The sequence below is a fragment of the Arabidopsis lyrata genome (genome assembly GCF_000004255.2).
Source record: "Arabidopsis lyrata subsp. lyrata unplaced genomic scaffold ARALYscaffold_1, whole genome shotgun sequence".
Classification (NCBI taxonomy): Eukaryota; Viridiplantae; Streptophyta; class Magnoliopsida; order Brassicales; family Brassicaceae; genus Arabidopsis; species Arabidopsis lyrata.
Window position 1 is genome coordinate 13,424,024 of NW_003302555.1, and position 13,387 is coordinate 13,437,410.

Here is a 13,387-nt window from a genome sequence, read left to right on the forward strand (position 1 = left end):
TAAATAATTGTATTTCGATTTGTTAATTTTAAGATTTCACCGTGGTATATTGTCCAGTTTTAGATAATTGTAGAAATTAAGAAAATATCTGAATGACTCAATTCCGGGTCAGAGTAAAAAAAAAATACGACCTGATTAAACGCGCAAATTTGTTTTTCAAAAATGTTAATATAGATTGTACACATACTTTTTTCTTCATCGATTGAGTAATATATGTCCGTTTTAAAAAATTTGAATCATAGCATATGCAGAAAAAAATCAATTTTTTTATTAAGTATATATATATTTTATAATAGTTCAAAATAATATAAATATAAGATCATATAAAAGTGAAATGAGAATCATATATTTATGTTTTAATTAGGTAGAGAGGTTTTAGGAAATTAGTTCAAATTTGTTATATTAGCATTAAATAATATCTATAAAAATTGTAGAGAATATGCCATAAATAAAGAGTTTAGGTATAGTAATTAGTTGAGAAAATATATATTTTTTAGATTTTATTGATTAATTTTCGTTTTTTAGTTTTGTCAAAAATAAGGAAAGATCCGATTGAAGATTTCCGGATCAAAATTAAACAAAATTTGACCCGATTAGGAACCCAAAAAAGTGTTGCAAAAATGTATAGTAGATACTTTTAAACAACACTTTCACAAGATTAATTATTTTATGGTGGAAACTATAACAAGAAAAAGAAAAAAAAAAAAAAAAAAAAAAAGAGAAAAAAAAAAGAAAGGTCGGTTTGTTGTCCTCCACATCAACAAAAGCTTCCTCCACAGCCTCATCTTCCTCAGCTTCTCAAGAGTTGTGACCAATTGAGATGAGGCTGTGGAGGAAGCTTTTGTGGATGTGGAGGACTTTGTAGATGAAGCTAAGATTGTTGTTAGTACTGAAGATTTTGAGGAGATGAATCAGATCCGTGATAGTATAAAAGAGATAATGTTATCAATGAATTAGGTAACGAGGACACATTCCCTACCAATGAAGGAATGGAATGTGCTTGTGTACCATGCAGTTGAGAAAGTAATTGGGACAATTGGGGAAGGTGACAAGGGTAAGCAGGCAGTGGAAGGGTCAGAGGATAAAAAATCGTGGTATCGCTTCTCCCTAGCAAGTAGAGTGAAGTGCAAGTTGGTGGTGGGTGTGAGGGCCAAGGGGTTGGCTTTCTCAATTGGTCAAAATGAGCAGAGCATCATCAAGTATTATGACCTAATCACGAAGTCAGCTGAATTCAAAAAGAGAAGACTGAGGAGGATGAGTCTTCCCAAGACGGGTCCTTGTTTTTTACACCATTAGCAGACACTTTTAGAACAATCTTCTGCTGGAATTTTGGCACAATTGGTAACAATTCTTCTTCCAGACAATGTTGGTTTCATGAATCCGGAGCAAGAAAGAGGTAAACCAAAAGATCAAAATTATATCTATATTCTCTAAGCTACGAAAGGAATTACTTGCAAATTGGAGAAGATCAGAACGATTAGAAGAAGATGAGAAGACCATCAGCAAAGAGGAAACTATTTTATTACAAGTAAGACAGAAGGTACAACTATTTAAAAATTTTGGTAAAAATGACACTTGTTTTGAAAAAACGAGTTTAAAGAAAGGTACTAGCTTTTTCTTACCTCGATCAGTCAACGGTCTCATGGATAGTGACTCGATGCATTTCTTGGTAGTGTTCAATTGATCAGGATACTCGAGGATCTCATGGCAGTGAGTGTGTAGCAGAACTTGGCGACTAGCTCAAACGAGGAAGATCAGAAATTTCAATAAGACAGATAGTGTTATCAACCTCAAGCTTTTGACGCTTCTGCAAACTTTTCCATGACTCGCACCACTAGAGAGCAAGGGAAACGGCAGATAGCGGAAAAGAAAAAAAAGAAAGGCATAAGAAATTGCAAGTAACAACAATCTTTCTCAAAGACAAGGAAACTACGGATCGGTGAGCCTCCAAAAACAAGAAAAGAGAGAGATCCAAATTAGAGATAGAGACAGAGAGTGAGCGAGAGAACAGAACATACCAGTATACCACCAATTAAGTCTGGCCTTGTCTCTGGAAAGAAAGAGACTTTGGATCTCCAAAACCCTTAAAACTCTATCCACCATAATCAAATCCCTAAACTTCTTAGAAAGAAAGAGATTTGGATCTATTTCGATTGAAAGAGATGATGGAATGGAGAGTGAGAGAGAGAGAAAGAAAGAAAGCTTTTTCTGTCCTTACACGCGAGTGAGAGAGAGAGAGAAAGAAAGCTTTTTTTGTCCTTACATGCGCCACATGGCACGCATGTGGGGTTAATTGAACAATTAACAACACTTTATTTATTATTTTCAATTAGCAGGCCAATACATGTCCCCGTGTTCTATCAGGGTCCAGGGAAACTCTATAGCGGCACACAAATAAAAAGAACAAAGAAGTTATTGCAATCAGCAGTTCTAGTAGGTTATGATTCTGCTAAATGTAATTCATATAGAGGAACTCTAGATGCTAAACATATATATTAAAGTGGTAGGACAGTCTTGGAATGAAACCAAGATCATAAGAATGAAGCCAACTCTCTCTTTATAATTCCAGGTTGGCTTCAAGAGTGTGAATGAATAAAAATAATCTCCACAAAGAAAGGGCACCATCTAGAGGACATAATATTACTAAATCATAAGAAAGGTCTTCTTAAATGTGGCACTTACCAATAGTGCTTCTGAAGAATCTTCATCCAGGCAGGATTAGTTTCGAAGCGTGTGAAACTGCATCTTTCTTCGTATTCGAAAATCTAGACAGCCTGATTGAATATAAATAAGAAAGCATCTTAGATTCCCAAAAACCTTGTTACAAAAAGCTTGAAAGGCAATCTCAAGGAAAACATAAGAGTGGAATAATGATGTGCAATGTGAAAGTCTCATTAGACAAATACCGAGCATTTAACAATACAAGTACAAGAAGTTAGATAGGTTAGCTAAAATAACAGCCTCCGCAGAGTACATCATTCATAGTTCTAAAAACTAAATCAATCTGATGAACATAGAATTCATTATCAAACAAGAAACAGAGGAAATTGAAGATAACGAATAGTAAAAAATTGGAAAAACCTAGTAGAACAGATTCAAATTTTCAAAGACCTTGTAAGGAGATCAGAGGTTGAGGTACATGAAGCCACTCGGACAATTCTAGAACTTGCTGGATTCTGATTAAAACAAAACATACATACCTTAAGATGTGATAATAAACTGTTAAACCAACCAGAGTATGACTTAAAGAAACGATCTGAGCTGCATTCTTGACATGTAAACAAATACCCACCCAGCTTTTATCTGGCTATATCAACAACAAGACAAAATTCCCACAGATTAACACCAAAGTCGAAAACTTTCACATAAAGTAACTTGATTCCAAAAACAGAGTTATTGAAGACAGATTTCGTACCATATCAGAAGAAACCAAAGCCAATAATCTAGCAACCCAATCATCAACGGCTGATTCCGAATTAGCATGAAGCTGGAGGAGACTCAGATAAGAGCTTGTGAGTGGAGATGGTTGAAACAACCTTGGAGAGTGATAGAAAGTTGCTGAGAGACTGTTTCTCGTTGGGAACATATTCGGACAGAAGGTTTCGGAGAATCTTGGGTTTCAATCTCAAGTCGCACATGTCTTCAAAACGCTCAAAATACGCCATTGAAGCAGTGAAAGAGAGATGCGGACCAAGGGAGGGAGAAGGGTTTTGTGAGATTAGGGTTTTAGAACTGTGGCGGACAGACAGAACAGTCGAGCTTGTGATGTTAGAGAAAAGGTTTAACGATTTAAATCAGATCAAACCGGTAATTTGGTGACATTATACTTCCGGTTCAATAAACCGTCTGAATTACCGGTTCATACCTTTTACGCAATTTACATTGTAATCCAAGAAATAAACATTTTTTTTTTGCTAAGAATGTAAATATTTCATTAAAAATGAAAATAGTTTAGGTTTACAATCAAAGATTATAGACCTATACAAATGGTCCCATGGCAAAAAAGATAAAAACATGGAAGCATGTGGGACAAAAGAAGAATAAGTACATTCCCAAACGTTTTTTTTTTTCTCAATAACATTTAACCAGTAAACCTATTACATAAATTTTTAATAAGAATACAGAAGTAATTTCTTATTAATTCACCAAAAAAAATATGTTCTTTCGGTTGTGAAACCAATAAGAACATATTTTCAAACAACAGTTTCACAAGATTAATTATTATCCGGTGTAAACTACAAAATAAGAAAATTTGAAGAGACTTCTGAAAACAAACCCATAAACGGCATGAGACACTAACTTAACTATTACACGAAAATCATATATTTGTGGTGAATGATCATCAAGAGTACTTGCAGCTTCGGTTAAACAGAAAAGAGACTTGTTTCTTGATGTCCTAGAAACAAGAGGTCACCGGAAACACCACCGCAAGAGAATCTATCGCAGGGGTAATGTTTGGATGACCTTCTTCTGGTGTTATCTCTTCCTCAAGGATCATTTCGAGGGTCGTGACAGAGATCATGAGGCGGCACCGTCGTATGGCTGTGGCACGGTGCGCAGTCACGGCTGAGAATGGAGTCCGAGGTTGAGGTGCAAGAACCTGCTGGTCTTGTCGGAAGACGAAAAGGGTGTTTTGGGTATCAACCATTTTTATCAAAGGGTTTTGTGTTGTGTTCCTTAGCCTGAACTAAAAGAGTTAGGACTAGTGAAGCTTTTTCTTTTGTTTTGGGTGTCGTTGACTTGGAAGATGGGTTTCTCAGTTTATATAGATGTTGCATAGACGAGAATGCCCTCATTCCTTTTAGTCCAATTTATTTTAGTAGAATATTAAAAGTGAAACTATTTTGTAGCAACGTAACATATGTAAACTCTATAAAACTCAATTTCATCAAAGAAAATTAATTAATAATCGTTAAATTAAATGTGTAGTTTTCATTGTGATTTTTCAGTTTAATTTGTATGGATTCTCCTCTTTTGAGGATTTAATATGAATGCAATCGTTTGAACAACAAAAAAAGTATCAAAATGATATATACTTAAATTAAATGTGTAGTTTTATCAACTTTTGGAATGCAATTTTGAAAATTTTCTCCCCAAATAACGATTGGATAGACTACAAAAATGAAAACAATCACTTAATACTTGTCATTTTAAAATAAAAATTTTGGATAAAGGATGCATTTTTCTAATAACAAAAACTGAATAATAGACGTCCAATGCTAAGGACCAAAAAAAGGACAGCACTTATGAAAAATATACATCAAAGAATTTTCATATTTCATTTCGAGATAAGAAGACATTTATTGGTGCAAGTTGTTTACATTTGTCTTCACAATTGGTTTTTAACATGGCCTTTTATGATTTAAGCAACGACGTGCTGCATTATCTCATAAATATAAAATATGTAAATTTTAAGTTATGTGTAACTGATTTGTATCCGAAACAATTCAATTTTCAGAAGAATTTAATTCTCCAAACCTCAAGAAGCTTCCTTAATATCTTCAAATGCTAGGTCAGCTATTTGCTTTTTTTTTGCAATCATAAAACTGCAGCTTAAATGAATTCCCACGAGATATGTCTCTCTTCTTGGTCTCCCAACATATATAATATAATGTTCGTCCCATAGTCCCATGTTTCATCAGAATTATCTTTTGTTCTAAGTCTCTAGCTATACTTTAAGTTCATTGTATCTGTCATGCTTACGGTCTAGTTAGCGAAGCAACCGCGTGAAAAGGCCGATGGCTAGAGTACATGATGTGCTCTTTTTACGCTTTAAATGTTGTTTCATTTTCGGAATTATATTTTGTGGGCAAGGGACCCTCCAAATATAGAAAATAAAAAGAAGAAGTTTGGTGGTTTCTGTAAAACCTTTGTCTCGACTAGGGCAAAAATTGATGGCAAATTAAAAAGCTTGAAAACTCTCTTTTCTTTAGCCGGTGGATTGTGCCGTGTCTCTGACGGCAAACGTGAGAAATGTCCGTTTATAACAGTGACGACTTTTGGCTTTCACTGAGGTATTGAGATAAGGGCACAAATAGGTATATTCCAAATCATATACTAATTTAGGCTGAAGCATTGAAAACCAAAAAAAAAAAAAAAAATTAAGCTCAAGCATATATCAGATGATAGATATGGCGTGGTCCTCAGATCTTCAGGGTGTTACACGTATTATGTGTATGACCACCATATCCTTTAACATTTCCCTATTCGTACGTCGTCCTAGATTTAAGTCGATCCGTATATGTATAATAGATATCACAAGATCAACATAATTTGTAACTATCTTTATGTGGTATAAGCTGGTCCAAATAATGAAGTTGGGCAAGCAAGTGAAATTTCAAATGTAGACACCACCAAAATTGTTTTGCCTTCAAGGCACTGTGATTCTTAAATACTTAAATGTGCCCCAGTCTACTGGTTACACACTGCATTAGGATTTAACAAAGCTTTCAAGAAAGTTGGTAATAGGAATATGATGGGCCATGGACCATCATATTCCTATTAGTTGGATTTCTTTGACAATTTAATCGCTATTGTAGTTTGTTGTATTAATTTATTTTTGACTTGTCTTGCCTTTTGTACACGGGTATAGTAGTAATTATATTAAAAATTAAATGTGTTAACGTCATTTTTGATCTACAAAATCGTATTATTTGCGACGGTTAACTCAGTAATTCTATTACTATATGATTTGTGATTGCAATATTTTCCGTTCATAGCAAAAAATTTGCCTACGATAATAATATTACTTGTACTCGATTAAGAATAATTAGATGCATAGAGTAACAATTATATGGAGACAAATTCTAAAAGATAGAGAGTGAAAAATATGGTTTTTGGACTAATTACGACGACTTATCATTTAAGCTTTTATTCGACAAAAGATATCAATTGTTCCAGCCTAGGGCTGTAAACGGAGCGGATATCCGGTTTTTTTAGGATATCTGTATCCGTATTATCCGCCAATTTGGTATCCGTATCCGGATCCGGATATCCGTTAAAAATCCGGATATCCGCAAATATCCGTAGACATGCAAAAAAAAAAAAATCATTTTTTCATATAAAAATACTGTATTTTCGTATAAAAATACTGTATTTCGTATAAAAATACCGTATTTTCGTATAAAAATACAAAATAACCGGATATCCGTTATCCGTTTTTAAAATTAACATTATCCGTATCCGTATCCGTATCCGGAATATCCGTTATTTTATTATCCGTATCCGTATCCGTTTTCCCGGATATCCGTTTTTTCGGATAAAAAAACGGATACGGATACGGATATCCGCGGATATCGGATAATAATCTCAGGCCTAATCCAGCCCCTCCCACAATCTTTAAGACTAAAGAACATAAATGTGAATATGTGATAGACGAAATGTTTTCTTGGACGAATTTTCTCATCACGTATAGTATTTGTTAGTGATTTTTTCTTTAGACGTGTTATTTTTTATGTGAACGTTTAATTTATCAATACATGTTTCATATTTTTGAGTAATAATTAGTTAATTACCCTCTTAGACAGGTTTACAATATATAAGACGACGAAACTTGCTTTTTTTTTTTGAATTAATGTTAAATTATATTCAAAAGAAAAATAGACGTATAAGTTTATGCATATATATATAGAATGCTAACTTTTTCAAAAAACAAAATAAATAGAACTTTTTATCTTGAAAACTCTATTGCCTTGATTCAAACCAAACTTGGATGCCACCTTCAAATCTCAAATCTCCACCTCCTTGGATCGTGCTCAACCGGTTTCGAACATTTTTATCTATCATCTTCAAAAGTATCTCTATCGGTGAGGGCTGCTCTCTATGCCTTCTTCTATTCCGTTCACACTAAATCGAATGTATGGAATTCTGGAAAATATACCTTAGCAAGAAGCTCTTTGTTTTGTCAAGAACGTTTTCTGCGAGGATCTTTAATATCTCACTCCAACTCTCTGAGAATCTGTTTAAGAGAATTCCCTTTGCCAAAGTCCTCCAAATCTGTTTTGAGTAATGACATGTAAAGAATAGGTGTTCCCTTGTCTCCACCTATACATTACAAAAAACACAACTTGCTTTTTGGTCATTGAAGTTAAAGGAGTTAGACGGCAATGTAATTAATACCAAAACCAAATGGGCGGCACTACCCGCTAAACTTCCCACTTCAGTTTTTGCTTTCTAACTTTAAAAGTTTGAACTTCTTCGACATTTTTCATGTCACATGTCCTTTTCGTTCTATCGAATAAAGTTCTCCCAAAAATGTATTGAATTTTTTCAGATATAATTATAACTGATATTACACCTTCAAATAAAGCCGACGTTTTGCTATATATGTTTGACTAATCTTGTGGTAATCTTGAAAGAAAAAAATAGTTTACACATCAAATAAACAGGCTTAACTTTGTTTTTTATATACTGATTTGAAAGTAAATCAAGTGAGTAAACCTCTCTTCTTCATTTTTTGGTTGCATATACAAAAATTTCAGCCATTGTTAATAGCTTATTAGTTGATAAATGATAGGATTTGACGTTACTCCAAAAAAGTAACCTCCCCTAGAAGGCTAGAACCAACCATTGTTTTTTCTATATTGTTTACTCCTTAAAACGTAAAACACACGTGTTACGTTTATGAAGTCTTGGTCCTTATAAAAATTCAATAACAATAAGAGAAAAATATAAAATTATCTTCTCTACAATGAGTATCCACTATCCACAAAATAAAATTTAAAATAATTTTATTTTACAAAGTATCGACCTATAAAAAAAAAAACTCTCAAACCAGGTCCATTATCTCTCATCATCATTACTCATAGCCAATCTCTAATCCCTAAATTTCAAGATCATGGCGAGCGCACGACTTGCAAGATTCATAACGGAAGTTGCGCCACCGCAATTTGTCACGGTGATGCGGAGAAGAACGGCGAAGGTACTCGACACGATCAAGGAGGAAGAAAGAGAAGTTGGCACTGACTCTATATTTTCATCTTCTTTAACTTCGAAGAACATCTCTTCACCGTTTACTTCTACTTATCCCTCCTCTGTCTCTTCTTCTGCTTCATGCAGTTCTGGTCTAAAAAAATTCCCGGTTATAGAGAACCGGGGCTCTTTTCCGGTTTTCAAGAACTGAACTAATTTTCAGATGTAATTTTATATATGTGTATATCATATATGCATGCAAATGTTTTGTGTATTCGATTACGTTGTAATCACAAGTGTGTATGTGTAGAGTTGGATTTTCTGGTGAGCTCCGGCGTTTCTTAGGATCGGAGTTTTTTTCATTCTCTAATTAATGGGTTTATCAAACCGGATCAGCATAGACCGAGTCGGGTTGACCGATTCAGTAGAATATCAATATATGTGGAAATGACTTGGTTCGACGTCATTTTCAGTGTATTGTTTGATAAAATGTGCCCAAAATCAATAGTTTAGTATATTGTCTTATTATATGTTAATAGCTTTGGATTAAAGAAGTTTGGCTTGTTAATGGTTCAATCTTGAACTATTGGAGGTATGTCTGGGCGTTCGGATATTCGGGTCGGGTTCGGATCGGGTTTTTCGGGTTCGAGTTTTTCGGGTTTAGAAAAACTAAGACCCGTTTGGGTATTTTAAAATTTCGGGTTCGGATCGGGTATTTCGGATTTGGATTCGGGTTTACCTGAAGTATCCAAATATTAGAAATTTTGTATCTAATTCTATGCAAAATATTGAAAAATACTCAAAAAATCTATAAAACCCAAATATTTCATACCCGAATCTAGCCCAAAGTAGCTAAAACACCCGAATAATTTAGGCACTTAGATTATTACAAGTATAAATATTACTAATATATTATAACTATGTACTTATATTTTGGGTATATTCGGATACTTGTTCGGGTTGGGGTTCGGGTCGGGTTCGGGTTCGGGTTTTCGGGTTGTGAAGTTTAGAACCCGTTCGGGTATTTTAAAACTTCGGGTTCGGATTCGGGTCGGTTTTTCGGGTCGGGTTCGGTTTGGTTCTTCGGGTTCGGGTATTATGCCCAGACCTAATTGGAGGATTAAAAATGTGTTATTCATGTCATACAAATAAATTAAAGGATCAACTTGAGTACTGTTACATATCCCCTATATATTAATAAAGAAACATTTTTTTAAAAAAACCTTACCATCATGTGTTATTAACAAGATTGTCACGCTGATGTGTCGCTCTTACAATGATTTGGCTTCTATTTAGATAATTACCTAAGATTTATTAGACTATTTACAGAATTTGCCATTAGTCTCATATATCCATATATCCCACTAATCAAAAACGAATTTCTAATTAAAAATTAAAAAAACACACAATGTATACGAGACAAACTTTATTATTTCTATATTAGCAAACACATAACAAATGTTACATTTTTTCTATATATGCATAACAAATAACAAATCTGTATTATCTAATATTAAAATTTAAAATCAAACAGACATTTTTTATTTCATAAATCGAGCAAACTAATGGTCTATATATTACTAGATTAGTTACAAATGTGCCATGATATTCTAATTATTTCGTTAATTAACATTAATCATCAGTAATACAAACATCATATCTCTATCTATACATAAAGAATTCGTGTATATGTATATATATTAAATTGATCTAAGGTCTATATTTTTAAATCCAGACTAACATATATATATATATATATATAGATATATTTAACAACTCAAACATGTAAGCCTATAATTCATGTAAATTAATATATTAATAGAGAAACATTTTTTAAAAAGAACTTTACCATCATGTGTTATTAACAAGATTGTCACGCTGATGTGTCGCTCTTACAATGATTTGACTTCTATTTAGATAATTACCCAAGATTTATTAGACTATTTACAGAATTTGCCATTAGTCTCATATATCCATATATCCCACTAATCAAAAACGAATTTCTAATTAAAAATTAAAAAAACACACAATGTATACGAGACAAACTTTATTATTTCTATATTAGCAAACACATAAAAAATGTTACATTTTTTCTATATATGCATAACAAATAACAAATCTGTATTATCTAATATTAAAATTTAAGACATGCTACGTCCAAGCTTAAACTTAAAATCAAACAGACATTTTTTATTTCATAAATCGAGCAAACTAATGGTCTATATATTACTAGATTAGTTACAAATGTGCAATGATATTCTAATTATTTCGTTAATTAAACATCAGTAATACAAACATCATATTTCTATCTATACATAAAGAATTCGTGTATATGTATATATATTAAATTGATCTAAGGTCTATATTTTTAAATCCAGACTAACATATATATATATATATATATATATTTAACAACTCAAACATGTAAGCCTATAATTCATGTAAATTAATATATTAATATATTTTTATAACTTTTGTAAGTACAAATTTTCCTAGGTTCATAAATCCAAACTACATTTATAAAATTAATTCTCAAAACTAAATCTATCATAAAATCAACAATAAATTAATTTTTCAAATTTTGAAGGCAATCCAAATTTTAAAATTAAACGGAACCCTACAAAAATATTTCTCTATAAATATATTCCTTGATATCATCTTCATCCTCTCAAATTTACCAAACACACATCTTCTTAGTTTTCGAGCAATCTAAATTTTGTAAATCTTCATCAACTCTTTTACAAAGATGTATATGTGTTTATTATTTAAGTTACGTTAGAAAAGAAATTGTCGTCTTTAATTATTTTACGGGTAAAACGAATTCCGATACGAAAAATCAATGATTGGAATATAAAACGTTTTTTTAACATGTTTCATAATACACTAACAGATTTTGGATTCCGGATAATAATACAATAATTTTTATAACTAAAACTACAATGCGCTTCTTTAATTGTCATTTCATCCTGCATAACGTGGCGATTTCATAGATCTTTTTCGTTGCCCCTCGTGACTTTGTGTTCATATTATAAGAAAATGATGGATTGAATGTCAAAAAGTCTAACTAGTTGGTCTGATAAATTATATTTATAACAAGAGTAAGATTTAAACTATAAACCAAATTGATGATTGTCTAATGGTAAATAGAGTTAATTCCCAAGTTCATTAATTAGTTCAATTCTACCTTGAAATAGTGATTAACGTTTTGAACATAATAGTATCATCCCAATTACCGGGAGAGATCAGTATATGTTCTCACTGAAAAATATATGTTCTCACTGAAATATATGTTTTGATCACAAAAGAAACACGTCTGTTGTGTCTATTTGTTGTTTCACAGGCGGATCTGCAGGGTTTCGATGTTCGTCATCTCCTCTCTCAATCCTTTTTATTTTGCGCGGTTCCCGAGGAAATTGAATCAAGAACAATACTTTATCATCTGGATATAATTGGTCCGATATATTGCTTGAGAACATTGATACCACTTTGTCAGAAAAAGGGTGGAAATATGTGTACTTCTCTTTAGCGAGGTCTATTTTTTTTTTTTTGGGGAAATTTGGTGTGAAGGGTCAAATGTTCCAGTGAATATACATAACCTTGTGGTAAGCAGACTTTATTTGGGTTAAATGGGATGGAAATGAGCGAGAGTGAAGATTGAAATAGTGGTTTTTGACATGTTAGGTTAAAGCAATTGGTTAGAGATGCTCAAGCTAGGAAATTGCCTTCATGGTTAGGACAATGGAAATCTCCTTGGGAAGGAAAAGTGAAAGGCGGGGAGCTGATCAGGCAAGGGGTGGACAAGTTGTACCAACTGAGAATCCGAGTTTGTTTGAACTTTTTATGTGTTTCTGCTCAGCAAAATTTGAGATAATGTGAAGACTAGAATTTTTAAATCTTTTGATAGATTCCTCGCGCATCTGCAACTGCTGTACCATTTGGAATGGGGTTATTCAGTGAGAAAGAAAATCTGGGACCAGGCCGTAAAAGAGAAGTGATACAAAGTTGAGATTTTTTGAATCTTGTCAAAACTACAAGGTATAGTTGCGAGTGAATGAATCTAAACATTTTTTTTTATTGTAGGCTCACCTTCGATATAGTTATCACTCAGTTTATTCGATTCTGAATTTCTGTTTTCTTTACATGGTCTATGATTGCGGAGCTATAGATGGGTTATAAATTTTAAAGTCAACCGGGTTGACTCTTTCAACCAGTTCAAAGATTCTTTTCAGATTCGAAATAATTTTAAATTAGTAATTTTAGCGGTTAAAGAAACAATGTAAGAGTAAAAAAAAATATTATTTTTTACTTGTGAAAGAAAATTTCTACTTACAACAGTGTTAATTTTTTTTTATTAAATTTGATTTTACTTTTAGAAAATTAAACCCGTTTATCGGACGGATCCTTATCTAATACTCTATAATTATAATAGAACATTATTTCTTATAGAAACAGAAGACATAGGGTCCGATTGGTAACC

At 32.8% G+C, this 13,387-nt stretch overlaps 2 protein-coding genes and 1 long non-coding RNA gene across 3 annotated transcripts; 1 reads left to right on the forward strand and 2 right to left on the reverse strand.

The window, feature by feature from the left end:
• Positions 1 to 1,488: 1,488 nt before the first annotated feature.
• LOC110224730 lies at positions 1,489 to 3,194 on the reverse strand. The gene is made up of 3 exons (XR_002329228.1): positions 3,112 to 3,194; positions 2,019 to 2,774; positions 1,489 to 1,834 (listed from the first exon to the last, which is right to left on the reverse strand). It is a non-coding gene; the product is annotated as an uncharacterized LOC110224730 (long non-coding RNA).
• Positions 3,195 to 4,106: 912 nt separating this feature from the next.
• LOC9329670 lies at positions 4,107 to 4,746 on the reverse strand. Its single transcript, XM_002893563.2, has one exon. The coding sequence runs from the start codon at positions 4,646 to 4,648 to the stop codon at positions 4,397 to 4,399; it is 252 nt and encodes an 83-aa protein (XP_002893609.1). The 5' UTR covers positions 4,649 to 4,746; the 3' UTR covers positions 4,107 to 4,396.
• Positions 4,747 to 8,745: 3,999 nt separating this feature from the next.
• Positions 8,746 to 9,297, forward strand: LOC9329671. The gene has a single exon (XM_002890815.2). It carries the CDS (start codon positions 8,837 to 8,839, stop codon positions 9,119 to 9,121), a length of 285 nt encoding a protein of 94 aa, XP_002890861.1. The 5' UTR covers positions 8,746 to 8,836; the 3' UTR covers positions 9,122 to 9,297.
• The last annotated feature ends 4,090 nt before the right edge of the window (positions 9,298 to 13,387 follow it).

What these genes read in the sequence shown, in the direction of transcription:
- LOC9329671 (XM_002890815.2), top strand. Translation starts at nt 8,837, where the DNA reads ATGGCGAGCGCACGACTTGCAAGATTCATAACGGAAGTTGCGCCACCG.
- LOC9329670 (XM_002893563.2), bottom strand. Translation starts at nt 4,648, where the DNA reads ATGGTTGATACCCAAAACACCCTTTTCGTCTTCCGACAAGACCAGCAG.